The sequence below is a fragment of the Bactrocera latifrons genome, unplaced genomic scaffold, assembly GCF_001853355.1.
Source record: "Bactrocera latifrons isolate USDA-ARS-PBARC rearing strain unplaced genomic scaffold, ASM185335v1 scaffold_1217, whole genome shotgun sequence".
NCBI classification, from domain to species: Eukaryota; Metazoa; Arthropoda; class Insecta; order Diptera; family Tephritidae; genus Bactrocera; species Bactrocera latifrons.
The window spans coordinates 2460-29696 of NW_017534650.1; the positions used below are offsets into that span (position 1 = coordinate 2460).

Here is a 27237-nt window from a genome sequence, read left to right on the forward strand (position 1 = left end):
CATATCATATAAAAAAGTTTAATACTTTGTAGAAAAGAGACTAAAAATACTTTTTAGGGGAAAAATATCAGTCCTAATGTTACCGTAGTTGAGCATACCGTATTAATTAACACAGTATATTCGTATAAATTAGTTCATCCTATTAGACAATTTCAGAACACGTATTTGCAAAAAGAACTTACAAGGTTTCTCTTTTTCTGAACGAATTTGTCTTCTTAGGCATATTCAGTACATATCACGCAGCCTATCGTGCTGGTAGCTGATGGTATAAGATAGTTGTTTTTAAATAAAGTGACAAGTTATTAAAAAAAATATATATATTTATTAAAAAATCTCACAAATTTGGTATGTATACGTGAGTTTGTAAATAAAATTATGTTTGTAAATTTGTGACAACACAAAGTGTCATTTATGAAGTAAACGAATTAAACATTACATTATTAATTACATTACATTATGTGTTCATAAATAACTAAAAGATAGAGTATTAGAATATTTGTATGCACATCGAAAAATATACAACAAGTAAGGAAGTGCGAAGATTGGTTGTTTGCTGAATACTTTATACTCTTGAAACTTGCAAAAATCAAAGACCGGGAACATCGTTCAGGTGCCGGAAAAACTTTGCATTAAAAAATTGTGATATAGAATTCAACATCTACTATTTTGGACGCTCTGACATACTATTCTCTATGAATTTAATTTAAATATAATACTACTGAGATCAAATTAAAAGTTGAATTTTGTCCATTTCATCTCCTTCAAAATAATCCCCTTCCACTGCAATACCCTGTGCCAAATTACAAGTATGCCTTAATTTAGTGCTTACTTGTGTTATTTTACGAAAACCTATATTTAATACTACGAGTTCGTAATCGCTCTTTTATCAAGGAACACGTGCACCAAATTTCATTGCGGTATCTCAATTTATACTCAAGTTATCGCTTGCACAGGCAGACAGACGGACGGAAAGTCACTCGGTTTTCGACTCTATTCAATATCCTGATCATTTCTATGTATATAACCCTATATCTATATAATTATTTTTAGGTGCTACAAACAACCATTACATGTAGCCACATCTTGCAGGATATAAAAATACACTTAGGGGAAGATAAAAGAAATGATTTTTCAGTTTGTAAGCAGTTTTAAATGGTGTCGGTTTACTAATATATGCATTATAGCACTATATGTTGAATGTTTATGTTTTTTTTTATGGATTCACGGCCCGCACTGAAACATAAATTAGCGAAATTTTTTTTAACATTTACTCTCGGAAACTTTGTCCAATTATTCTACTAGAATTTAAGCCAATTAGGTAAACGGTTTTCTCATTACATACTACTATATATCCCATATCATTCCACTAAAAAAACTATGTTTCTGATTCCGCTTTTTATTAATAGTTAATAGGGTGGGCCGATTCCGGACTTTTCTCGACTCGAGATTTCTAATAGTGCGGAAAAGTTGCTTTAGAACTTCCTGATTCCAATGCAACTTTTTGTTTTGAGATCGGATTGCATCTTCAACCCCAACTCCGGCCTTGAAATTTCGGAAATTCGCCTAAAATCGTGAAATTGTCTACCTAGCGCCTGAAATACGCATCTCATGGCAAAATGTATTTGTCACGTCATTTGCTACCGAAATGGAATGTGAGCATGGCCGTAGGACGAACCGTTCCCGAGATACGAGCGAAAATGCGGCTTGCCACAGCGCAAAGTGAAAATCGGCTTGCGACCACACTTCTTGAAGTTGATTTCGCCGAGTGCTGTCCTCACATGCATTCCCCTACGCCAAAGGACACGTTCGGATAGGTCTCCACACAAATATTTTTTCATCGAGTTCCTTCACTCTTGTCGGTGATTTCGCCGAGTTCTATCACTTACATTCATTTCCCTGTGCCATACGACATGTTCGGACTGGTCTCGACATAAATATTTTTTCATCGAGTTCCTTCACTCTTATCGTTGATTTCGCCGAGTGCTATCACTTATATTCTCTCAACAKAACACAGAACTCAAAATGTCTGTATCTAAATTTAAATTTAGACAGAAATTTCCTGTGTTTGGCATATATCCGTACAATCTCTCTGAGTCCCACTTACCTACTTACCAGGGTGTTCTTTTGTGTTATCAGTTTGAAAGATTTCGTATAGGGCGATTCCCAGGCGGCAACTATGAACCTAAGAGTAAAGAGGTTACAGAAATAGTTGCAAAACAGGTTGAAAATACTTTCAAAAAGTCATCTATTCCGATAGTTTCACACTCCAGAGCTGTACAAATGCTCACCACATACCATAAGAAATTTGAAGAAGTGATTTTAAGGAACCCAATAGGTTTGAGCTCTAAAAGAGACGACTTTGTCTCTTCTGCCGAAAAATTATTTAACATCGCTGCTTGTAAATGCATTTATTTTCTTCTTGCACTTGACCAAAGGAAAGGAAATTTCCTATCAATGAACAACCATTTCTCTTGGACTATTGAACCAGAAGAATTGGTCGCATTGGAAGTGTTGATCTACCTGAAACAAAAAAGGTTACAAAGAAAAATGAACGTAAAGAAAACCTTTCAAAACGTCATTCAACATCAACACTTACCAGAAAAGTATCAGCTAGAACACGTGAYCATTCAGATYAGCMAGACTCTCATACAGACGACAACAATGTAGGTGCGTCGCACATGGATTCTTCCAAAACGATGCCGATGATGAATTTTCTCTTCCATCCTCTAAAACCAAACAAAACNAAAACCAAACAAAACACACTAGTATTAGAACACACTGCTTTAGCTGCCCAAAGATTTGGAGTAAGTGATAGAGCAGCGGCCTTGATTGTTTCATCTGCTTTTMYDKAYKCCAAAAAAGCAGGTTTGATAACAGAGGATCAGGCTAGCTTTGTCACTGAAAAATGCAAGATTAGTCGATTACCGAAAGCATTGACTCTGTATATGAGCTGTATTTTGACGGCCGCAAAGRCAATACACTTACACAAGTCAGCGAAGGTGAAAAGTACTACCGCGAMACTGTCAAAGAGGAACATATTTTTCTTATAGCGGAACCTGGTTTTCATTACTTTGGCCACGTCCCCTCTCCTTCCGGATCAGCCGAGGATGAGGCGCAAGCTATATAGCAACATTTAAAAGACAATTCAGTTGATGTGCAACATCTAGAAGTTGTCGGTGCTGATGGCACCAACACGAACACAGGTTGGAAAGGCGGAATCATTTGGAAACTAGAAGAAAGAATAGGTAGGCCATTACAGTGGGTTGTTTGTCTTCTACATTTCAACAAACTTGCATTTCGTGCTCTTTTCGAACACATAGATGGTGTCTCAAAGAGTCCAAATACATTCTCTAGCGACATAGGTAAACTGCTCTCTGATTGTGAGAAGTTGCCTGTTGTCAAATTTGAAAGTTTTCCATCCTGCCAATTACCTTCTGAGGTTATTAATCCGACCCAACTTAGCATAGAACAAGCTTACCTCTAAAAATAATCAGAAGCTGTTATTTCCGGTCAATATTCCTCAGATTTAGCGTCAATGCATCCAGGTAACATGTTCAAATCCCGCTGGCTCACCTGTGCAAATAGAATTCTGAGATTATACATTTTTACTGACAAACCAACAAAGGAAATAAAGATTTTGGTCAAGTACATACTTACAGTTTACTCACCTTTGTGGTTCTCAATAAGATTCAACAGTTCAATCAAAGATGGCTCGCGCCATCTCTATGCTGCAATTCAAAGGTCGAAATACTTACCTGCTAAACTGCGCAAGGTTGTCGATTCATCCATCCAACAGAATGCTTTCTTTGCTCTTCCAGAAAACATTCTCCTTAGTATGATGACTGACGAACAAATAGAAGTCAGAAAGTTGGCCCTTGACCGTCTTCTGGCAGCCAGAGAAGCAGAGTCTGACACTGTAAATGGAAGGATTAGATGTAATAAAGTGCCAGAGCTGAATTTCAAAGCTAATAATTATTACGATATGATTAACTGGAAGACTATTACCTTGACTGTTCCACCAGTTCCTTGTCCAGTTTCTAACGAAGAACTCATAAAAGGGCTGTCGGGTGACACTGCAGAGGTATGGAAATTTAGTGAATTCCCCTCTCACACCGTGGCAGTCTAGAGAACCGTCAAACTGGTGACAGAGGCATCTTCTAAAGTTATTGGCCCCCAATCTCGTGATCGTTTCACTGAAATCTAGGCAACAAGTGCCAAAGTTTAGTACAAAATCTGATTTTAGCAATAAATTTGACACAGATTCAGACTAAAACAAGCCTGACATATAGTTGGTTGATTGTTTTGGGCTTGGAAGGAACCCCAAGAGCAGCCACCTCCACGCGGTGGGTTCTGGGTGACCAATATAGGTTAGCCGCATTTTCGCTCGTATCTCGGGAACGGTTCGTCCTACGGCCATGATCACATTCCATTTCGGTAGCAAATGACGTGACAAATAACTTTTGTTTTATACATTTTGCTATGAGATGCGTATTTCAGGCGCTAGGTAGACAATTTCAAGATTTTAGGCGAATTTCCGAAATTTCAAGGCCGGAGTTGGGGTTGAAGATGCAATCCGATCTCAAAACAAAAAGTTGCATTGGAATCAGGAAGTACTGAGGCAACTTTTCCGCACTATTAGAAATCCCGAATCGTAAAAAGTCCGGAATCGACCCACCCTAATAGTTAATAACACACGAGAACAAGACGAACACATTGCTGAAAAGCCATAACTTTACATTTGTAGAAAAAATCGTTCGAAGTTAAGCCTGGCATGCAGCTCAGGAGGATTTAACACAGTACCACATTAAGAACATTGTTCCTATAGAATATATTAGGTTTGTATACCTAACTGTTGTTTGTATCACTATTAAATAATCGACATAGATATAGGATTGTATATATGTATAAAATATCAGTTGTAGAGAATACCAACGATTACTGCTTGCACTTTATTATTAGGCCAATCAGACAGGTAGCTTATAGCCCAGCAAGAGTCACTTAATATTGGGTAGTCGAAAAAGTCTTTTCGTATTTCTAATCAACTTTCAAGTTATTTTTTTTATTTATAATAATGAATAAATAAACAAATATGTACTATTTCCGTCGACCACTTTTGGCCATTTTTCCGCTAGAGACATTRTTCCATCGAAATTTCCAGAACGGAAGCGAGCGAGCATTTGTTGTCCTACACGAACTGATCGTCTCGGAAAACTTTACAAATCTCATTGGTACATTCTTCCCTTTTTTAATTCCTGAAGATTTCTTAAATTAAGCTTAAAATCTCATCTTTGCAACTTTGCATATGGTATGATACAATGTGATTGGTAGCACTAGAGATATACGACTGCAACGACATCCATTAACACGAAAATAACACGAAAAGACTTTTTCTACTATGCAATATGGAAATACCTAGGATCGGGATAGGATTTTTAGACCATTTAAAATTAAATAAAAATAAGCCGGAGAATTTTTACCACAACACAAATTTGATATTATCCGTACAGAACAATATTCCGTTGAAGGAGATTATAACAGCTGCTTCTCTTCTGATTTGCTTTAAATAGGCATTTCATTTTTTACACAATTCTCAAAAAGGTGCTATGTTGACGAATAATAAGTGTTGCCATGCATACATATTTTGAAAAAGAATCGAAATGATTAAACAAGTTTATTAACTTTTTAAATAGGGGCCGAAGACCGCCAATACCGAAAGAAGTGGTGTCGGAAAGAGTTTAGGACAACCCGAGATATAAATTGGTGTACAATCTCTCCCTTTTTTTGATTCAAAAATGCCAACCAAAAAATTAAGGACCTTATAAATATTAGTCTTGGCGAAAACCATTTCGAATCCGATTCAGATTAATCGAACGGTAATTTAGCTGTCAGTCTACTTAAAAGCATCAGTTATTCGGTTAAATGAAAATATTTTTGGGGTTTGGCCAGATTTCAAACAGCAATTTCCAAAATTGTTTCCCATAGCGTATAAGTATTTAACTATCGTCGCGACTTCAGTACCTTCTGAAAGAATTTATTCGAAGGTTTCTCAGGTGTTAAATCAAGAGCAAAATAGACTGCAGGCAAAACCTGTAAACAAAAATTTATTTCTCCAAAGTTTGGACAAAAAAGCTGTTTATTGGCAAAAAAAGTTGGGATGAGTCCGTATATGGTTTTAATCTGAGTACTACCACACCCCAAAACGCCAGTAATCTATAACTAAGCAATAAATTACGAAACAAGTGTGGGTTCACTTCCTTATAACATTAATGTATATATCTTCCAACCCATTTAAGGTAAAAAATCGAATTTGCTCAAGACAAATCCTGTATGCCTGCGAATATAAGTTAAACACATAATTAACAAATTAAGTGAAAATACTTGTATGTCCTCATGTATACTAAATTATTGCAATCGGGCTGAGTTCATTACTCTGCCATCAATGGACTCCATGGAATGGTTTCGGTCTTTCCACCGGACCCTAAACCGTTCAAGTCTAAACCTCATATCCTCATATGTATGCAAAATATATATCCATAATATAATAAATTTAACATTTCAATTAAGTTGATATCACATGTCATACATATATCTCATTAGACGATATAAATTAAATTATAGGTATAAAATAAAATGAAAGTTAGTGATCTTCAATATAAGACAAGACTAAACCAAAAACTAAACCAAATTTCTTCGAATAGTGAATGCTGAGTTCTTTCACAACATCTTTTAATATAAAATTTTTTCAGGACCAGAATAGATTTTATTCGCCAGTTGCAAGAGTATAAAATGTACGGCTCCTCCCGATCTAAACCATTCCTTTCTTGCTTTTTATTTGTTTTAGCTACATAGCTATATAATAAGTATATTACTAAGTATTCAATTATGTAGTTTTTGGTTCTTACCATTTACTACGACGTTTTATAGTTTTCAAGATGTATTTACCATACACACAACTGCCCGATCCAACAAACAAATTCGAGATCTATGAAGAAATTGCACAGGGCGTCAACGCAAAAGTATTTCGGGCAAAAGAGTTAGATAATGATCGAATGGTAGCGTTAAAAATTCAGCACTATGATGAGGAACACCAAATATCGATTGAAGAAGAGTATCGTACTTTACGCGATCACTGCAATCATCCAAATCTTCCCGAGTTTTATGGCGTCTACAAGCTTGAAAAATCAAATGCACCTGATGAAATATGGTTTGTTCTAGAGGTGAGAAGTACCTGATATTTTCTAACATAAGTTACAAGCAAATTACTTTCATAAAAACATTAATCGTATTACATACTTTGCAACTAGTAGACTCACTCATATTAATAGACAACAGACAACAAAATTTTAAAAAAGAAAATATGACCGAATAGAGGAAGTTTGTCAGAGGGCTATAATAGTACCAGTAATACTCAGTAAATTGGCATTGGTATGTAAATGGACGTCACTTCTATAAGTTCATTACTCCCTCTGCAACGATGAATATTTGTTCACATGTGCAAGGTGATTTGGATGAACCACATTTGTACTAAGCTAAGGATGAGTTCATGAAAATTGATATAGAACTTTAATGATACTAGTTTATTCTAATCAAATCCATAGAAGTTTCGTGAGTTTTTACACCTTATCCACCAACGTCTACCCCCGCATAAATGCATGTTATCAACAAGGTTTTTGAACATTTCTGATTTGATAGCACTCCATGCTAATCTCATTTTTTAACAATAAATCATCCAAGTCCACCAATTTCTCTTTTCCCCAGAGATATTCTAAATGATTAAAGTCGGGAGATTGTGGAAGTCAAGCGAGAACTTCATACCCGTTCTCATGTAGCCTTTTAGTGGTAACTTTAGCCGTATATTTTGGGTCGTAGTCTTGTTGGAATATAAAGTTATAAAGTTAAACTCAAACTCAAGTACAAGAATTTTTTTAGTGGACATGAAAAATAACTTCTACACCTCAGAGTTATGCATTTTAACTGCTAGGGAATTTGGACAAATACTTGAGTGTCGTAAAAGTTTCCACCGTTAAACTACCGTCGAGTGTAGTTTTAACTTTTTTGCTTGTTCTTAAAAAGCTAAGCAATAAAACAATACATGCTCTGAGTTTTCAAAGCACACTGAAGACGTAGGACTAATGTCGTTCAGGAATCTGTTCAGGTAGCTTCTAAAGCGTCCATGTCCAATTAGTATTTGTGTTAGAATGGAAATACATTTCCCCAAGTCGTTTGTCGATCCGCGAATGAATGTCAGGTATCAGTCTGTAGGTTTTTCGGAAAGCACTGATAACGCTTGGTGCCGACAGAATGTGCACTGTTCTTATTTTATTAATTGGATCTATATTCGAGCCGCATATAACACAATCGATCTCATTACCTTTGTGAGTGAAAAAACTTATTTATAATGTTTTCATACATATTTTTATGCAACAACGAATAGTTTTGTATGAAAAACGTAAACTTTAAAGATTATTTTATTTTTTAATAGTTTTTATTTCAAAATAACAAAATGAGATCACCCATATTGTAAAACTAACTTAAGTTAACAAAGTTCATAAATCTTTTTATTAAAATTAATGTATTTGTGTCATTCAAAGGTACATATAAAAGCAAATAAGTTTTGTTAAAAAAAAAAATTATAAATTTTTGTTGTAAACTGCATTTATTAAAAGAATGCTGTCTACTGTCTCTGGCGCTTTTCTGTAATAATATTATGGGCAAGCGAAAACACTGCTAGCAGGAATGGCAAGAACTATAATTGCTAACTTGGACAACCTGGGATCTCGTTTGCTATTATTTTGCGACCACTGCAAAACATCAAAATTCTATTTTTTTAAAGAAGTATTCGTACATGGCAGCTGATTTGGAATGAAGAAACTCTCTTCCTTACTTGAAGAGGAAGAATTACCTTCTGATAAAGTCATGAAAGATGACGCTGTATTGCTCAATTGAAATATTGAATGATCTTCTGGTATAGATGAATCCGTTAACCCATTTCAATTTTATTTAATTGGCTTGCTTGGAGACGCAGAACTGAAGGATAAAAATAATAAGCCATTTTGAGCACAACCACAAAAAGTTTTACTAATTTTTTTAATTCGAAGCCCTCCACGGATCAGCCAACCAGCGCAAGCTGCTAGAGCTAATTTTTTATCCTCCTCACTTACTTTCTGTTTGGGTAGTTCTTTTTTATGTAAGATAAAGCATTTGTGTCTATTGATATTGGAAGTCTGCATGTCAGGCCATTTAAAAGTGAGTAAAGTCAAATTATTTGTCTACTATGTAGAGAGTCATAAATTGTTGTCACTCATAAGTGTAGAAATACTTTGAGTTTTTTTTTGTTTTTGTGGGAATGAGCCTTAGAAATTTTTGTTATTATGAGCACTCATTTTCTCTTTTTTTTATGGCTCATGACTTAAATGCATTAATTTTATTGGTACTAATTGCAGATCTCTGCTCCATACTATAAGTGAGCCTCTAATCCTGACAAGATTGTAAATATACATTTCGTGTAAATTTCAATTAAGGTGGTTATGTTTTTGTTGCGGTTCTGGAGTTTTTCTTAAATTCTTAGTTTTTCATAAAAATATTAATCGATTCCTTCCTGAGCCTGCCCGGAAGCTACACAATTCAAACGGACACTAAACTTTCTGTAGGTAGAAAATAGTTAACTTCGGTAGCAATAAAGCTAGATACCCTTCTCAGGTGCATTTCTGTTAGTAACTATGTGTTCAGTTTGTATGGAAGCTATATGCCATAGTAATCCGTTCTGAACAATTTTTTTGGAGACTATATTGTTACCTTAAGCAGTAATCCATGCCAAATTTCGTGACGATACGACGTCAAATGCGAAACTTTTCCACAATTTGTATGGCAGCTATATACTATGGTAATCCGATCTAAACAATTTCTTCGGATATTACATTGTTTCTTAGAAAATAATCTGTACCGAATTTCGTGAATATATCTGATAAATGCGAATATTTTCAATACAAGSCCTTGGTTCCGATCGTTCGGTTTGTATGGCAGCTATTATATTATAGTGGTCGGATATCGGCAGTTTTGACAAATGAGCAGCTTCTTGAAGAGAAAATGACATTTGCAAAGTTTTAAATTGACATCTTAAAAACTGATGGACTAGTTCGTATATATACATACTGATCATTCATATACATATATACTTTATAGGGTCTCCGACCCTTCCTTTTGGGGGTTACAAGCTTCGTGACAAACTTAATATACCCTGTTCATTGTATAAAGACAAATACAATTTGTATTTTCTAATAAAAATTCATTTGCTTTCACCCTCCTATATTCTGTGGTTTTTTTGTGGAAAACAGATTATTTTTTCCCCGTAACAGCAATTCAAACAAAGTACGTGCTTAATTTTTGCATTGGCGTTTTGTTTTGACCTCTCTGAGGCGTTAGGCAATAGCCTTTTTATCTCTCACTAAGAATCCGAAGAATAATAAGTACTAAGGATACTAATTTACAATCCGTGTAAAAAATGGAAAGTTCAGCGATTGATTCTACTTCCTAAACCAATAAAGCATGTGCATTCTTGTTACTATTGGGAAAATTACGAAATCATAGTAAGAAACTGCTTGGAGTTAGCAATCTAGAAAGCCGGCGGATTATCAGAAAAACAATTGGCAAATGGGTAGTAAGTGCATCACCCAGAATACATTGTAAGTAAAGCGGACAAAATCCTAAACCTTATCAAGAATGATGGCAAATAAATGCTGCGTGCATTCCAACCAGCGTAAGTAACCAACATAGAAATTGAAAACAAAAAAATTAAAATAAAAGAGCAACAAACACAATAGATCTAAACTGAAAATACTCAAGTAACTGACGTCATCCAAAAATACTGTTTGCGCTTCTTGGCGCTTTAAATCATTTCGCTTTGATGTGATTGAAGTATTGACTCAAGAGGGAATGAGCACAATACCGGGTCGCATGAAAAGAAACTTACTCCTTTTTCATACTCTCGCTACGTGTGCCTTCCGTAAATTTGTTTTTGTGGATATTTGTGTATGTAGAATTTTTATTTATATACACAAATAATCTTTTCTGAGTTACTCAACCAATAACTTAAAAAAGGGAATAATTGCATATCTATGATATTTTAAAATACTGTTGGTACTGTTGGTATTAACATCTTGCCGAATAAATAGTTCCGAGTACCAGGAAGTAGTAGAAGCAAATCTGCTACCCTATATACACAGTCATTTGTAAAAGTCTTTCTCTTTTCAACAAGACAACAATTCATATAAGAATCCAAATTAACTTCCCTGCGTGGGAAGTATTAAAAAAAAATGTTTTTCCGCTACACGCGGTAGAAATAAAACAACGTGTTGTTTTGAGTCGGTACTCCGGGCTCACTGGTTCTGAACATCTTCTGAGTACCTTCTGATTTTTATTAGTAAATTCACTTATATTTATATTCTTACAATTCTATGTGTAATACTAAAGATGCTGTGTTATTACTAAAAATGCTTTGGCATTACATGAAGTGATGAAATGCCAGAGCATTGAATTTCCAATTATTCTCATTATCAAAACAAATAATGGAATATTGAATTATATAGGATTATCGTCAATTTAATATGATTTCTGAGCTGAAACAGCTATTTTGGATACATTTGCTCTATTCACCCCAAAAATGCTTTTTAATTACATCAACTGCAAATACCATATGTGTGTCACCAAATTCTAGCAAAATACCATACAAGCACTGTAGTATTTTGCTGGTAACAATACTATGATGTTTCACGGTGGTATTTCATTTAACACAGCTAAACAAAGGTAACAAAGCTTTTACGCAAAAGCTATTCGAACTATTCCGTCAAAATGACTTAAAAAATTAATAAATGAAATGGAAAACGAAATATTTTCACAATTTATTTCCAGAAAAGCAATAAGTGGCTTATTTTATGTCAGGTTTGTAGCGAGTCTTTAACCAAACCGTTTTTTGGTGACGAAAATACATTAACTTTAGAGTATTTTAAACAATTATACTTATTGTCTTCACAACATACATACATACAACTAAATATTTATTTTTTTTGAAATTTTTGAAAACTTTCAATGCCTATGAAACAAAGCTAGTATTTGAGTTTAGTACATTGGCATGTGTGTCATCAACGTAGTAAACAGAATACCATTATTATTTTCCTATGATATTGTTACTACATGTCTGTCACGGGTATTATATAATATTAACCATAAACCTTTGAAATAACATCATTCGATTTGGAATGGGAACACATTTTTATCTGTGTCACAGAGTAATTCTATAATGTCTTTATAGCAATGAAACGAAGTGTTTATGTGTAAATACCTTTATAGTATTGCAGTGGGGGTACAGCCGTGGATATGGTCAACAAATTGATAAAATTAGAACGGCGAATGCGTGAGGAGCATATTGCCTACATTATTCGCGAGATATGTCGTGGCGCTATTGAGCTAAATAGAAATCACGTCATACATAGGGATATTAGAGGTGATAATATACTTCTTACCAAAGATGCACGAGTCAAGCTATGTGATTTCGGTTTGTCACGTGAAGTTGATTCAACATTTGGAAAACGTGGAACATGCATAGGATCACCATGTTGGATGGCTCCGGAAGTTGTGACTGCAATGAGTGCAAGTAAGATTTGTCTGCATTTCCCAAATATTATATTTAGTTTCAATTTATAAGAATTATCTTGTTTGAATTAAATTTAATAAATCATGCTTTCTATATCCTTTATATTTATTATGCTCACATAATTTGAAATAGAATCACTTGCTCTGGTTTTTTATATTCATCAATGCAGAGTAAAATATATTTAATATCATTACTTTTAAAATATGCAATAAAAAATATATATACCGGTGCAGAAGACTTTGAAAAAGATAAAAAAGAAAGAAATTCATGGTATATTGAAACCCATCGGACACCAAAGAGAAATATAAAATAAGTAAGGAAGGGCTAAGTTCGGGTTGCACCGAACATTTTATACTCTCGTATCAAATACCGTATTTGTGTAAAGTTTTATTCCGCTATCATCATTGGTTCCTAATGAATATATTATACAGAGAAGGAATCAGATCGAATTCAAAATAGCGTTATATTGGAATAAGGCGTGGTTGTGAACCGATTTAACCCATATTTCGTACATGTCATTAGGGTGTTAAGAAAATATTATGGACCGAATTTCATTGAAATCGGTTGAGTAGTTCCTGAGATATGGTTTTTGGTCCATAAGTGGGCGACGCCACGCCCATTTTCAATTTTTAAAAAAGCCTGCGTGCAGCTTCCCCCTGACATTTCATTCGTAAAATTTAGTGTTTCTGACGTTTTTTGTTAGTCGGTTAGCACACTTTTAGTGATTTTCAACATAACCTTTGTATGGGAGGTGGGCGTGGTTATTATCCGATTTCCTCCATTTTGAACTGTATATGGAAATGCCTAAAAGAAATGACTCTATACAGTTTGGTTGATATAGCTATAGTAGCTTTCAAGATATGTACAAAAAAGTTAGTAGGGGCGGAACCACGCCCACTTTTCCAAAAAAATTACGTCCGAATATGCCCCTCCCTAATGCGATCCTTTGTGCCAAATTTCATTTTAATACCTTTATTTATGGCTTAGTTATGACTCTTTATAGGTTTTCGGTTTCCGCCATTTTGCGGGCGTGGCAGTGGGCCGAATTTGCCCATCTTCGAACTTAACCTTCTTATGGAGCCAAGAAATACGTGTACCAAGTTTCATCAAGATATATCAATTTTTCTCAAGTTATAGCTTGCACGTACGGACGGACAGACGGACGGACGGACAGACAGACATCCGTATTTCAACTCTACTCGTCACCCTGATCACTTAGGTATATATAACCCTATATCTAACTCTTTTAGTTTTAGGACTTACAAACAACCGTTATGTGAACAAAACTATAATACTCTCTTTAGCAACTTTGTTGCGAGAGTACAATAATAAACATTGCAGGAACAAGTAAAGAATGGCTAAATTTGGGCGTAACCTATATCATATTCTTGCAACATGCCAGTATCAAAGCCAGGGAAATACCATACAATGCCATAGGTACATAAAGTTGGTAAGTAAGAAGTTAGTCATTAGGAACATTTTAATTTTTTTATAATAATTAACATAATGGTTGATATATGAGGTATAAAGTAAATCGGAAGTTCGAAAATATTTCTATTAGGTATGTGGGGTATATTACTTAAAGTTTTATCTGATTAAACCCATACAAGGATATTATTATTAAAAAAGTATTTTCTTCGAATCACTATTCTAAGATGTATCCCTCACATTGATGTATGTTTCCGATAAAAAGTCAAACTTTGATCCAAAAATTCGATGTTGGGTCGAAATGTGGGATGTGTAAAATTTAAAGACTCTGAATTTTTAATTTGTTAATTTATCTCACCTTTAGTAGTTTTTGATGGCACCCTTATATGGGGAATGGGCGGGCTTATTCCTTATTCCATCCATTTTTACAGTGTCCATTGTGATGCTTTATTGATTCCTCATAAGCGAATTTGAATATTGTACCTTAAGTGGCTTAGGATATATGTTTATTAAAGCTCATAGTGGGCATGGTCTATACCAAATTACAATTTAAGCCCTTAATTTTCCTCGCTCGATGAATAAGAAATGTTCAGGGGGTGATTTATGCTCCTTCGCGCTTTGGCAACGGCGAATACCGCAGTTGAGAGAACAATGAGCTTTATGACATATACGCGGCTACGCTTTCTAGAACATGTCATACAAATTGATGAAAACACTCCAGCTCTGAGAGCTCTACTTGATTGGAAAGAAGAAGATTTCTACACTTGAAATATCCAATTGGCGCCAAACAGCGAAAAGGAAGAACAACTGGTTTACAACAACTCAGCTATAAAAGCATAAGCGGTATCTGCACCAAAAAAGAAAAATAATGTCTTAATTTGCTTAGTTATGGTACTATATAGATTTAATTTAATGGCATTTTTTTGGACGTGGCAGTGGTCCGATTACGCCCATCTACCAACTCATCCTCACTTTTCTCTAAGAAACGCGTGTACCAAGTTAAGATATCTCAATTACTCAATTTACTCAAGTTATCGCTTACACAGACTCTCTGTCGTCTTTCCGATTTCAAGTCGTCTTATTATTCTTTTCGTTTATATATATATTGTACTTCAAATTTCCTTTTATAAAATAGTTGTCCGTAAAAATGTGAAAAAAAATGAAGAAACGAAGTGGAGGCCTGCGTTTTACAATTTGAAAATATTTGGTTACCTATTCACAAGATTAAAGGTAAGATCCAAAAACAAATGGAGTCGGAATTAATGTACAAGACACCTGTATGTGAGTGTTGAAAATTGTATATATGTAGGTCAGTCAAAACAGCTACTACACAATAGAAATTAATAACGTAACTATGCCCACAAGCCGCTCATTTTTTAAAACCCCACAAAACTTCGTTAGCAAAACATCACTCTGAAACATCTTAAACTCATTTCTCATAAACAGTTATATTGCTCTCAATAAATATGGGATCAGAATTCGTACAATCAAGCATGTCCAAGAGACTTGTTTACTGTACTCATTTTGAGAAATATTCAGCTTTATGGAGACGAGCCGAGCAAGAAGGTGTTTCATATGATATGTTTTATACGAAATATATCGAGCTCTCTTGCCAAATCTCTAAAACTTGCCTGATGATTTTCAAAAAACATATCCTTCACTTTCTCAATATTTGCATCAGTTGAAGATGTCGAAAGTCGTCTTTAGGGACTTTGTACCACTCGTAGGCTAGTGTTTTTAATAAAACTGAATTCCCGTAAGTCTTTTCCAATATTCGCAACGATTTTGCTTTTTTTTAGAATACAAAATTATAGTAAAATTTGTTTCGGTATTTTTATCTATTGAAAAAATTGCAACACACTTCTGAGGTGCACTGCTGTAAACTGTTTGGCAGATCGCTCTCGTATTTGACAAAGTGATTATTGACAGTTTTACCAAGTTAGCTTTTAAAATATCATTTATTCTTGGAAATTAGTTACAATTTCTGGGTGTTTTTTTTCACAATGTATTAACAAATAACGTCAGACTAAATTCAACATAACTCTAATTCCAATTTAATTTGATTGTAGATCGTAGTGTAGAAATAATAAATAAATTATCACCTGAGTTATTTGGTCTTCTAAAAAGTCCATAATTAACCTCTCTACTTCCTCCGAATAACTCTCTCTTCTGGGGAATAAAACGCCTCTTAAAATCTTCTATTTCTTCATTAATTAAGGAGGTGTTTGAATTAACCTCCTCTTTCGTTTTATTCTTTTTAATTTTTTCTAAATAGTCGCTTCACGCTTCTTTTTGTTCTTCTGTTTTCTTCCTTACTGCCAGGTTACATGATTTTTGATTGCACTTAGTTGTTAACTTATTATCATTGGGTCGGGCACTTCGTGGTGTCATCAACTTCAACATCTCTTTTTGAAAGCTCTTTTATCTCATCTTTTCCATTCTCTTCAATTTTTAAAAGAGACATTTTGATATTCACATCATTAAATTTGCATTGCTCCTCAAAAATTATTTTCTCTACGCGCAGTTTGCCTTCCTTCGATATGTCATCGATTAGAGGCTTTTTGAAGATTATACCTTCTACGCGCAGCTTGCCTTTCTTCGATATGTCATCTATACGAAGTTTCTCGAATGTTACACCTTCTACGCACAGCTTGTTTTTTCTTCAAAATGTCATCTATGCGATGCTTTTCGAACGTTATATCTTCTACGCGCAGCTTGCCAAAAGTAATATCTTCTAAAAATAGCTCATCTTCATTGTTTTCCCCCCGATTCTGACGGATCTTTTGGTGTTCCTCAACGTCAGTTTACACAGCCGTATTAGTTTTGCGGAGATACCAAATTCAGACACATTGCGTACTGTCAAGTGTAGCTTTGAAATCGATGAAGAGGTGGTCAATTCTCTTTCACGAGTCGTTTTCAAGATTTGGCGCATGGTGAATATCTGGTCAGTTGTTGATTTTCCAGATCTAAAGCCACACTGATAAGGTCCCTTCAGTTTGTTGACGGTGGGCTTTGTGTTCTTTCACACAATAGGCTCACTAGCACCTTATTCACGATGTTGAGGAGGCTTTTCCCACGGTAATAGGCGCAGATTGTGTCTTGCTTTTTGTGGATTGAGCAGAGCAAACTAAAATTTCAATCCTTGGGCATGCTTTCGTCCTACCATATGTTACAAAGAAGCTGATGCATTCTTCTTATCAGCTCTTCATCGCCCAGTCTCAATAGCTCGCCCGGCATTTTCGAGCATTAACCCTGTCGGTCAGCTTGTCAAGCTCACGCGTTTAGGTCTCTCTCTTTTTTATCTGCAAATACATACGTCTCGCCTCCCTCTTCAACTCTCTGCATCTATCCCATCCCACACGTGTTTTGGTCAATTGTAACGTTGCGAAGTAGGCAGGCTATTTTCTCTCCCCTAAGAAATAGCGCTCCTCATCGTACCAGCTTTTGCAGCTGTACGTAAGGCGCTTGAAATGCCGTCCCACAGTTCCCTTACACCGAGATGCTAACAAGTGCTCTCAGAAAACAAGAGTGAAAGTCGAGTAGCAAATGGTTCGGCTCTTGGTTGTGATTTCAGGTTCTCTACGTCAAACCTTTCTTGTGTTTGTTTTGTTGCACAGAGGCGGGTGCGTATCTTGGCTGTTTTGTCCGAGCCGATGATAGGACCTCGGAACGTGCGCACTTCTAAAACAGTGAAGATGTGTCTTCCGTTTATCGTAACATCATCGCTCTGGTTCATGGCTTTCCGATCCGAAGACAGCCAGGTAGCTTGGTGAATTTTGCTGAGCTGGAAAAATAGTACCACAGATAACCATTTTTCGGGCTCCGGCAAAATCGGTCAACCCTAACCTATTTTTGCCCATCCTGGCGTTAAAGTCTCCAAGCGCTCATAGCGATATGTTCTCATCAAATCAGCGATATGTTGAAGAACCTCACTTTGATGCGGATTACAGATAGACATTYATCCACCGGATTGAAAGATAGTACTCGGCGACTTGTCCCGTCCTTCGCATTCTTGGACGGCTTTGTTGTCATCTTTCACTCTAACGAGGACATCAACCAGTTGGGCAGCGGCTCCTTCCCAAATAAGGGACCAGACATTCCATGGTCTTCATCACCTCTTATCCGAGGCTGCTTATGTTCTTTTATTAGTAATGTTTTTTACGTGATGGGTCAAAACCCAGCGCACAACCCTGTGAAGAGGGTGTTTCGCCTTCTCAATTTAGCTTTCCTTCAAACGGGTGTTTTCTGGCTACCCAAAGAATACTTGGTCTAGGCCCGGTTGTCGTGAGCTGCGTGAGCCATATGTAAAATAATCGTTTCTGGCCACTCCCAAGTGAATGGCGATCAGAAAACTTTCCTCATTTGCGTGAACTTCTGTCATGTGTAGAATTCCATCCCATTTAGTCAGAAAGGAAAAAAAGTTGACGAAGAAAACCGAGACTCTGCGGCCGACAAACAAAATGCGAAAATTTCTCCTTGAGAATTTGCAAAGAATAATACAAGGTCTCAGTGTACATTCCTCTGTTAGATACAATCGGCGAATATTTGAAGGCGCTCTTTTCTAGAGAAGTATTGAATGGATTTCGACTAAGTTTTCTGTTTCCAGAAAAAGTAAAACCAAAGAAATCGAAACTTTCATTGACTGCGTGATAGATAGATTCAAAGGTCTTTTGGATAATGACAACGACGTTTGCCGTTCAAGCGTGGACTTGATCACTGGTAGCGCTATTGAGAACAAAGGCGAAAGACAACAAGTTAACGAAAACTGTATTTTAAACATTGAAGAACTGTGATGTAAAAATACACCCCATAACTCATATTTTCTTCAATTGATCGGCGTGGCTGCTGCAAGCGCATAATGACATTTAAGTCACTGCAGAAAAAGTTCTCGAAAGGACTCTCAAAACTTGGCTCACATCGCCTTGCTTTGTGAAATTTTTCTACTCAATACACGAACTGACTACAGTATAATACATTGCAATGTCACCCGCATATCTATGGTTTATAATGTGTGTTTGCAATTTAGTGGCATTTTATATTGTCTGTCCTTGCAAGATAACGTAATAAAACTTGGTGCACATCTTCCTTTGCGAAAAGCGGAGGATGAGGGATATATTTTTGAAATTTAGATAGAATTCTTACCTGATAAAGGTAACTCTGTATATCTAAAATATCTAAAACTTGCCTTAGTAGATGAAATCGCTCTACGATACTCTTCTATCTCCTATATACTACATATTTATATTGTAGTAGCGTTTTTCTAATAAACTTTAAGTCGAATAAGTCGGTCAGTGTATGAGTTATATAAATACATATGTATATATAAAATTGCTTAGATTCCCATCCTCTAGTTGACCATTTACATCTTAATGTATTTTCCTGGCTTTGATTGTTTAAAGAGTATAAAATGTTCGGTTCCACCCGAACTTAGCTCATCCTTACTATTTTTTTGATTTTTGCTTTATTTTCTTATATCCTCGAAAACTAAAAACGAGCTGTCGATACCATAACTAATTTAATTAACATTTGATTTAAGATTAAAAATAAAAAAGCTTGTATCCCACATACCGGTTCAGAAAAAAAGTTCTTATTCTATAAGCCGGATTAAAAAACTAAAAATAAATGTAAACACATAAAGCGGATTAAAAATTTATTATTGATTTTTAGTCTCAACTACCGGATTGAAAACTAAAAAATGTAGAATTTTAATTCCAAGTATATATATATTTATGATTTAAGATTGTGCTTCAATTATATTAAAAAACTAAAATTTAAATTTTTAATCCATGACGGGAATATATTAAATTATTTTAAAAATACCGTAGTAGGGCTTAAGAAATTAAGATTTAAATTTTAATGTATAAATTAAAAAATTCGCAACCCTGGACTGTGTCACCCAGAATAATGTGTAGATTTGCAGTAAATAATTCATATTCATTTGATTTTAACATATCAATTTATATTTTAATAATAAAATCTTCAGAGGGCGCTGAGATTTCCTCCCGAGCAGATGTCTGGGCGCTAGGCATAACCACAATTGAGTTAGCGGATGGCCAACCACCTTTTGCCGACATGCACCCCACCAGAGTTATGTTTCAAATAGTTCGTAACCCTCCGCCGACTTTATTACGGCCAACTAATTGGTCACAACAAATCAATGATTTTGTATCGGAGTGTTTGGAGAAAAATGTTGAGAATAGGCCTATGATGGTTGAAATGATTGAGCATCCATTTCTGAACGAATTATTTGACAATGAAGAAGAAGTAAGCCCCATTATATTATTGTAATAACATTTTAAATTCATTGAACGCATGGCCATCTAGATGCAAGCAGATCTTCGCGAACTATTAGTTTTTTGTAGAGATGCTCCACCTATATACAAAGAACTTGAAATATTTGTTGACAGGGGTTATATAAAACGATTCGATGGAAAACCGGAACGTATGTACCCAGAAGACTTGGCTGCGATTGAAAATCCAACAGACGAAATGATTTTAGAATCACTTCGAAGCCGTATGGAGCTCGGTGGGTCTTACAGTTTTATCGGAGACGTTTTATTATCACTAAATTCAAACGATTTGCAAACAGACTTTGACGAAGAGGTAATAACTTTTAGATAACGCTAGTATATAACAAAACTATTGAACCATTTTCAGTTCCACAGTAAATATAAGTTTAAGTCGCGTTCGCAAAACTCTCCCCACATTTTCGCAGTTGCTGATATTGCTTATCAAGATATGCTACACCACAAAGAACCACAGCACGTTGTATTTTCAGGAGAGAGCTTTTCTGGTAAATCAACCAACGTGCGTCTGCTCATAAATCATTTATGTTACCTCGGAGCTGGTAATCGGGGTGCAACATTAAGAGTTGAAAATTCAATCGAAGCAATTCAAATGTTGGTAAACGCAGGTACACCTATTAACAATGAGTCCACACGGTGTGTGTTGCAGTACTTCCTGACCTTTGGTCAGACAGGAAAACTGAGTGGTGCCGTGTTTAATATGTATATGTTAGAGAAACTTCGAGTTTCCACTACGGACATGTAAGATTATTTTTCAAACAAATGTCCAGCTATTATATATAAATTTTTATTATTCTTTGTAGGAACCAGCACAACTTTCATATCTTTTACTACTTCTACGATTTTATGAATAGTGAGAGTCTACTAAAAGAGTATCATTTAAAAAGTGAGCGTGGATATCGATATCTACGTATTCCAGCCGAAATGCAACCAACTAAATTGAAGTACCATCGCGATGATCCCATTAACAATGTTGAACATTACAAACGCTTCGAGTGCATTTTGCAAGATCTTGACTTTAATCACAAACAACTAGAAACATTACGCAAGGTAAAGTCATGCGAATGTAAACATATACCATATTAACAAACTTTTAAGCTTTTATTGATCCAAAATGAATACCAATTCTACATATGATCCTTAAAAATGCAAAATAATGTAACATAATTCTTCATAAGTTAACAGGAAGGAAAATAACAATATAATACTTAATATACTCATGGTAAAAAATTTTTGGGAATTTTGGGCATAACCGATTTATATCTGATAAAAAATTTCGAACGTTTTGATGATACGTTATTTTGTATTTTAGGTAAAGAAGTGCCACATTAATTAAATTGAAAGACAATTTTATTAAATGTTTTCCTATTAACGAATTTTGAAATAAAGTCCAATAATTTATTTAAATTCGTTATTCGAAATTTTAACATTTTCATAAAATATATATATAAGTATAAATACGGCAAAAGAGCAAGTACTTCAAATTAGTAAAAAAAAATCATAAATAATTTTCTATACTATAAGAATATAAACCTCAACAGGTTCTTGCTGCTATTTTAAATATTGGCAACATTCGATTTCGATCTTCTGGTAAATATGCAGAAGTGGAAAATACAGAAATGGTTACTCACATAGCAGAATTATTGCGAGTAGACGAGAAAAAATACATGTGGTCATTAACAAATTTTATTATGGTTAAAGGCGGCATAGCAGAGAGACGTCAATACAGTACTGAAGAAGCGCGTGATGCCAGGGATGCTGTGGCATCGACAATATATTGTCGACTCGTCGATTGGATAATTAATAAGATAAATATGAATTTATCATTTCCTCGTGCTGTCTTGTAAGTATAACCATGACTAATACATATACACTATTTTACAACAATGACGTTACATCATTATACATATATGATATTCAAATGCATAGCAATAATTACAAATTGGTCAAACAAATATTTTCCACAATTAAAGTTTTACATGAAATATCAAGCCAAAAAATTGTTACTTTAAGGATCTATACCAGTGTTCCACCTCAAATTTAAACTGAGTATTGTTGAATAGGTCGGTGGCATTAAAAAAAAACGACCATTTTTTATTTAGAAAACCGAATTTTTCAAAATTACGCCAAAAGAAGTTCAAAACATTCCATATAGTACTTTCTTTTTAAAAAAATTCAGGAAAATCGCCTAATTTTTTGCATTACACTGGTATAGCCCCTTAATGGAATTTTTTTAACGGGTTGAGTTGATATCAATAATACGAAATCAAAATTTTAACCAAATGCAAAATGGAAAAATCAGACGCAACTGTTGATGCATCTATACACTTTAGACTAATTCCTTCGATGTATTTTCCCAAAACACTAATAATGAAAACATGGCAAATCTCCAATTATTTTCTCACCCATTCTCAGCACTGTATTCAAGTTGTATGCAGAATGCGTTTAAATAATTTTGTTACATTTTGTAGACCAATATATTCATTTCTTTGAGGTAAAATATTGGACACGTCTTCTTATTTCGACTCAATATGAATAATTTTATAGTTATGAATTACAAAATTTTGGAAAATGTACCTTTTAAAATTTGCACATATCTGAAAAAGAATTTCATTATAAAAATATGAAAAAACGTTAACATCGGTTGCACCAAAGATAAAAAGCCTTCACAAATTAAAACGTTTTCCTTATACATATGAACTTGATTCCGATCGATAAGTATGTATGCCATAGTGACCCGGTCTGATCGATTTCTTTGGATATATCTACGAATGAAGAAGTGTTCCATACAAGGAATTGATACCGATTGTTTAGTTTGTGTGGCACATACATGTATGCCAAGTGGTTCGATATCGGCCGTTCCTACAAATGAGCAGCTTCTTGGTCAGAAAACTTCGGACTTGATCGTATACATAGATATAGATAGAGAGGCTAAATTGACTCAGGGCGTTCCCTTCTGGGTGTTACAAATTTCGTGGCAAACTTAATATATCCTGTGTAATAATTTAATCGAAATAAAAAACACAAAATGATATTTCTTACGAAAGAGAACTTTGAAAATAAATTTTGGTGGAATGACCCATATATATATAAATTTAGGATTATCAAATAAGGTGATACGATTTCTAAAACAAAAATCCACATCGTTAAGAAAATTCAAATTTCTTTTAGAGCAATCAATACAATTATCATCCAAATGGCCTTCATAACTTCTTGTGCAGGAACGAATTTGGTGAATCCAATTTTCAAGTATTTTATTCACTAAATCAAATCAACATGTTATGAAAAGCGCGTTAAATATTGACTTCTCAAGCTTGTAGGAAGTCTGGTTTATTGCTAAAGACCAATTACTTCAAWTAAGTTCACAAAAAGTAGTCTAATGGTGTTAAATCACAACCTCTTAGAGACCACTTATTGTCATAATTTTTGAAATAATGGAATCTCTAAACTTTTCGTACAATAATTCGGTACTATATGTTATCTAGATTGAATTCTTCCAATTGCGGCCATTATTAGTTATCGTCGTTCTATATCACTCTCTATAGTTCGTTTTGAAAGACGTTGATGGTTCCACCAGACCAAATACCACACCAAACTATCAATTTAAGTGAATGGAAAGGTTGTTCATTAATAATTTGTGGATTTTCTCTGCATCAGATATCGATAAGCTTGTTTATTTACCACACCACTTAGATGAAAGTGATCCTCATCGGAGAAGATGGTTTTCCTAAAAAAATTCTTAATGTTTTGAAGTGGCTCCAAGGCAAACTCAGCAAATTCACGAGGTTTCCTGTGGTCCAACTTCAATTCTTGAGTGCATTCATATTTATACAGACGCAAGCCCAAATTATTTCTCAAAATCCTTTTATGCCATGTTGAAAAGGCCTATTCCAAGGTAGTTGGTGCAGATTATGAGGTCGCTCTTTTTGTGGATTGGGCATGCTTTCGTCTGACAATATGCTACAAAGATATTGATGCTCGTTATAAGTTCTTCGCTGACATGTTTGAATAGCTAGGCCGGCAATCCGTTGGCTTTGTTGTTCTTCAGACGATAATTTCTATCCGAACTTCTTCATGATCGGTGAATGGAACGTCTGTTCTATCGCCATCGATTGAGGAATCGCGTTCAACCTCTCCTAGTATTATACTTTCACTGTCTTTTAGCAGACTGGAGAAGTGGTCCACCCATAATTTCAGTGTCCCCCGGGCATCAGTCACTAGATCCTCTTTGGGAATTCTAATGAAAATAATGCTCCGGTTTTGAAACTTTCTGTTAGTCGCCGTTTCGTTTGCGTATCGTAAGTGGATTTCCGTGAAAGAGTAAAAAATCGTTCGGATTTCTGTTGTGATTGCAGCTTCTCGACGGCGAACCTTCCTTGTGTTTGTTGAAGAGAATTTTTGCTGCACAGAGGCGGGTGCGTATCTTAGCTTCAACAAGATAGTAGTCCGAGTCAATACTAGGGCCTCAGAACATACGCACTTCTAAAACACTGGAGATGTGTATTCCGTCTAACACAGAATTTTTCGATCCGGACACAGCCAAGAAGCTTGATAATTTTTTCTATGATGAAATCTAGTACTCCAGTAAACCATAGTTCGGGCCTTGATTCCAAAGTCAATCACGCTGTTCCGTTGGAGCGTGAGCGAAAATCAGCGATATGTTAAAGAACTTCACTTTGTTGCGGATTGTGCCTAGATGTTCATCAACCAGGGTGAATGCCAGGACTTTTCAATGGAGTCTCTCTTTCACCACAATTCCTATTCTGAATTTGCGCTCCTTTATATATGTACTGTCACAAAGATCTGCGGGTCTTAGGCTTATCACGTTCATTCCACTTTTTGGACGGCGGTGATGTCAGCCTTTACTCTATGGGGCCATCAACCAGCTGGGCAGCGGCACTTTCCCAATTAAGGGACTGGACATTCCAGGTGATTATTTTGATAAAAAAGTTTAATAATAGGTGAATATAATTATTACGTATATTTTTCCCATTTGGTAAGAGGTACATACTTAATTTCTTTAAAGTATCTTACCTTTTTAATATAAAACAGCTCTAGGCCTTTATTTGGTAGCAGGCGATTGAAGTATTTAGCTCGATTTCATCATTTCTAGTATGGATGTGCTAAAGCTTTCAGAAACGGTTTCAATCCAATCTCTTCACTTGTTGCGGTCCGATTTCGGCTATCTTTAAAATGATGTAGAGATGATAAGTAATTTGTAGGATCGCTATTAGTAAATTTGTAAGCCGATTCACATGCAACCTCATTGCAATTTCTGCGGTAAAATTTAATGTTTTTGGCGCCTTTCGTATAACAGTTTTCGTTCACAGTGTCTGTGTAATTGCCAGTAAGGTAATTTATATTTCTTCGATTGGTGGTATTTGTATACGGTAATGGTCTGCTGTTGTTCATTAGTAGACCAACCTCCTTCATTTTGTATCGTCTGCCTTTTCATGTGAAGGTACGAATATAACTCTAGTAGTTGAACAAAACTATTATACTCTGTCCAAGATGTTCCTTTAAAAATATTTAATAATTTATGTCTTATTTACTTTATCTAACTAGTGGTGACACTAACGCCGTAGTTGTGCATGATATGTTCGGATTTGAATGTTTTCATAGAAACGGTTTAGAACAGCTGATGATAAATACTTTGAATGAGCAAATGCAATACCATTATAATCAACGAATTTTTGTAAATGAAATGCTCGAAATGGTAAGTATATATACACGTTATAATTAAATAAATATCAACTAAAACTATGGTAAATCTGAAGCGGTTCGATTAGTTTACTTCGATTAAAAGTAATTATAATAAGTGTTTAAACGGGGACAAGAAAAATACTATTATATTTTTCAATACAATTTAGTTTAATTGAAAATATTGAATTTGACACGTCACATTTAACAATTGGTATGTAAAGGCACTCGCTACATGCCAAGAGACGATGGAATAATTGAACCGTATGCAGGTGAAAATTAGACCATGTGCAGGATTCCGGTCGAATTAATCTGCAGGATTGATCCGAATTAATGTTTATAAGCAAGAGTTAATTGCAGCGCGCGGGTTGGGTGCCGAAACAACGAAAATTGATACGCGAACTGTATGTGACGAATGAATTGAACCTGCTCAGGAGAACATCCTTTAAGTTAATTGGGTTGATGTAGAAGTGTGGTGAGTTGTGTTGTGTGGTAATGTATGAGTATGGTGTCATCGGATGTGGTATATTGTGCACAGTTGTGTTAGGATGAGCCAGTCTCTCCAGGCTAGTCTCTCCGGCAGAGATAAAGATATCCCCAACTCTCCTGTCACTGGAAATGTGAGAACCGCTCTCCTACCGAACTTCGACAGTTGGCTTAATTGGGTATGTTTTGACGTTTTGCAATTGGTATGACTGGAACGACCAGATTGAAATCATACCAAAAATATATGTAAACGAAGGAATTTGTTGCCGCCCTTCAAGATCGCTAATAAAAATTTAAATCAATGAAAAGCAAAGAAATTGCGAAATTTAAATATATTTCATGAAACGTTTTGCATAGTAGGTTATAACTAAAAGTCTTAATTCACCTTATTAAGTATTGAAAGATTAAAAGTTAGTTGTTTTAATGCACCATAAAATCATAAAAAAGGAATTAAGTAGTTTCGCCTAATATTAAAAGTCCAATATATAATAATTTGCAATCGTAATAAATGTTGGGAGTTTTAATTTAAAATGGAAAATTTTATAAAAAAAAAATGTATATCCCTGCTCTCCGGGTAGAGTGTCATTTAAACACCAAGCAATTTATCAGTTCTCATCCTGAATTCAGTGAGTGGGGTCACCAAACTTAGTGCGTGCGATTACAGGTAGT

General features: G+C 35.1%; 1 protein-coding gene across 1 annotated transcript; it reads left to right on the forward strand.

The window, feature by feature from the left end:
- Positions 1-242: 242 nt before the first annotated feature.
- On the forward strand, positions 243-26098 carry LOC108978449 (neither inactivation nor afterpotential protein C; the record flags this gene model as incomplete). Its single annotated transcript, XM_018948748.1, is given in 9 exon segments — positions 243-345; positions 6925-7217; positions 12346-12649; positions 20061-20341; positions 20402-20680; positions 20735-21123; positions 21186-21432; positions 21924-22225; positions 25948-26098. Coding segments are annotated over 8 exon segments (2238 nt in total), but the record flags the coding sequence as incomplete, so codon positions are not given.
- Between the last annotated feature and the right edge of the window lie 1139 nt (positions 26099-27237).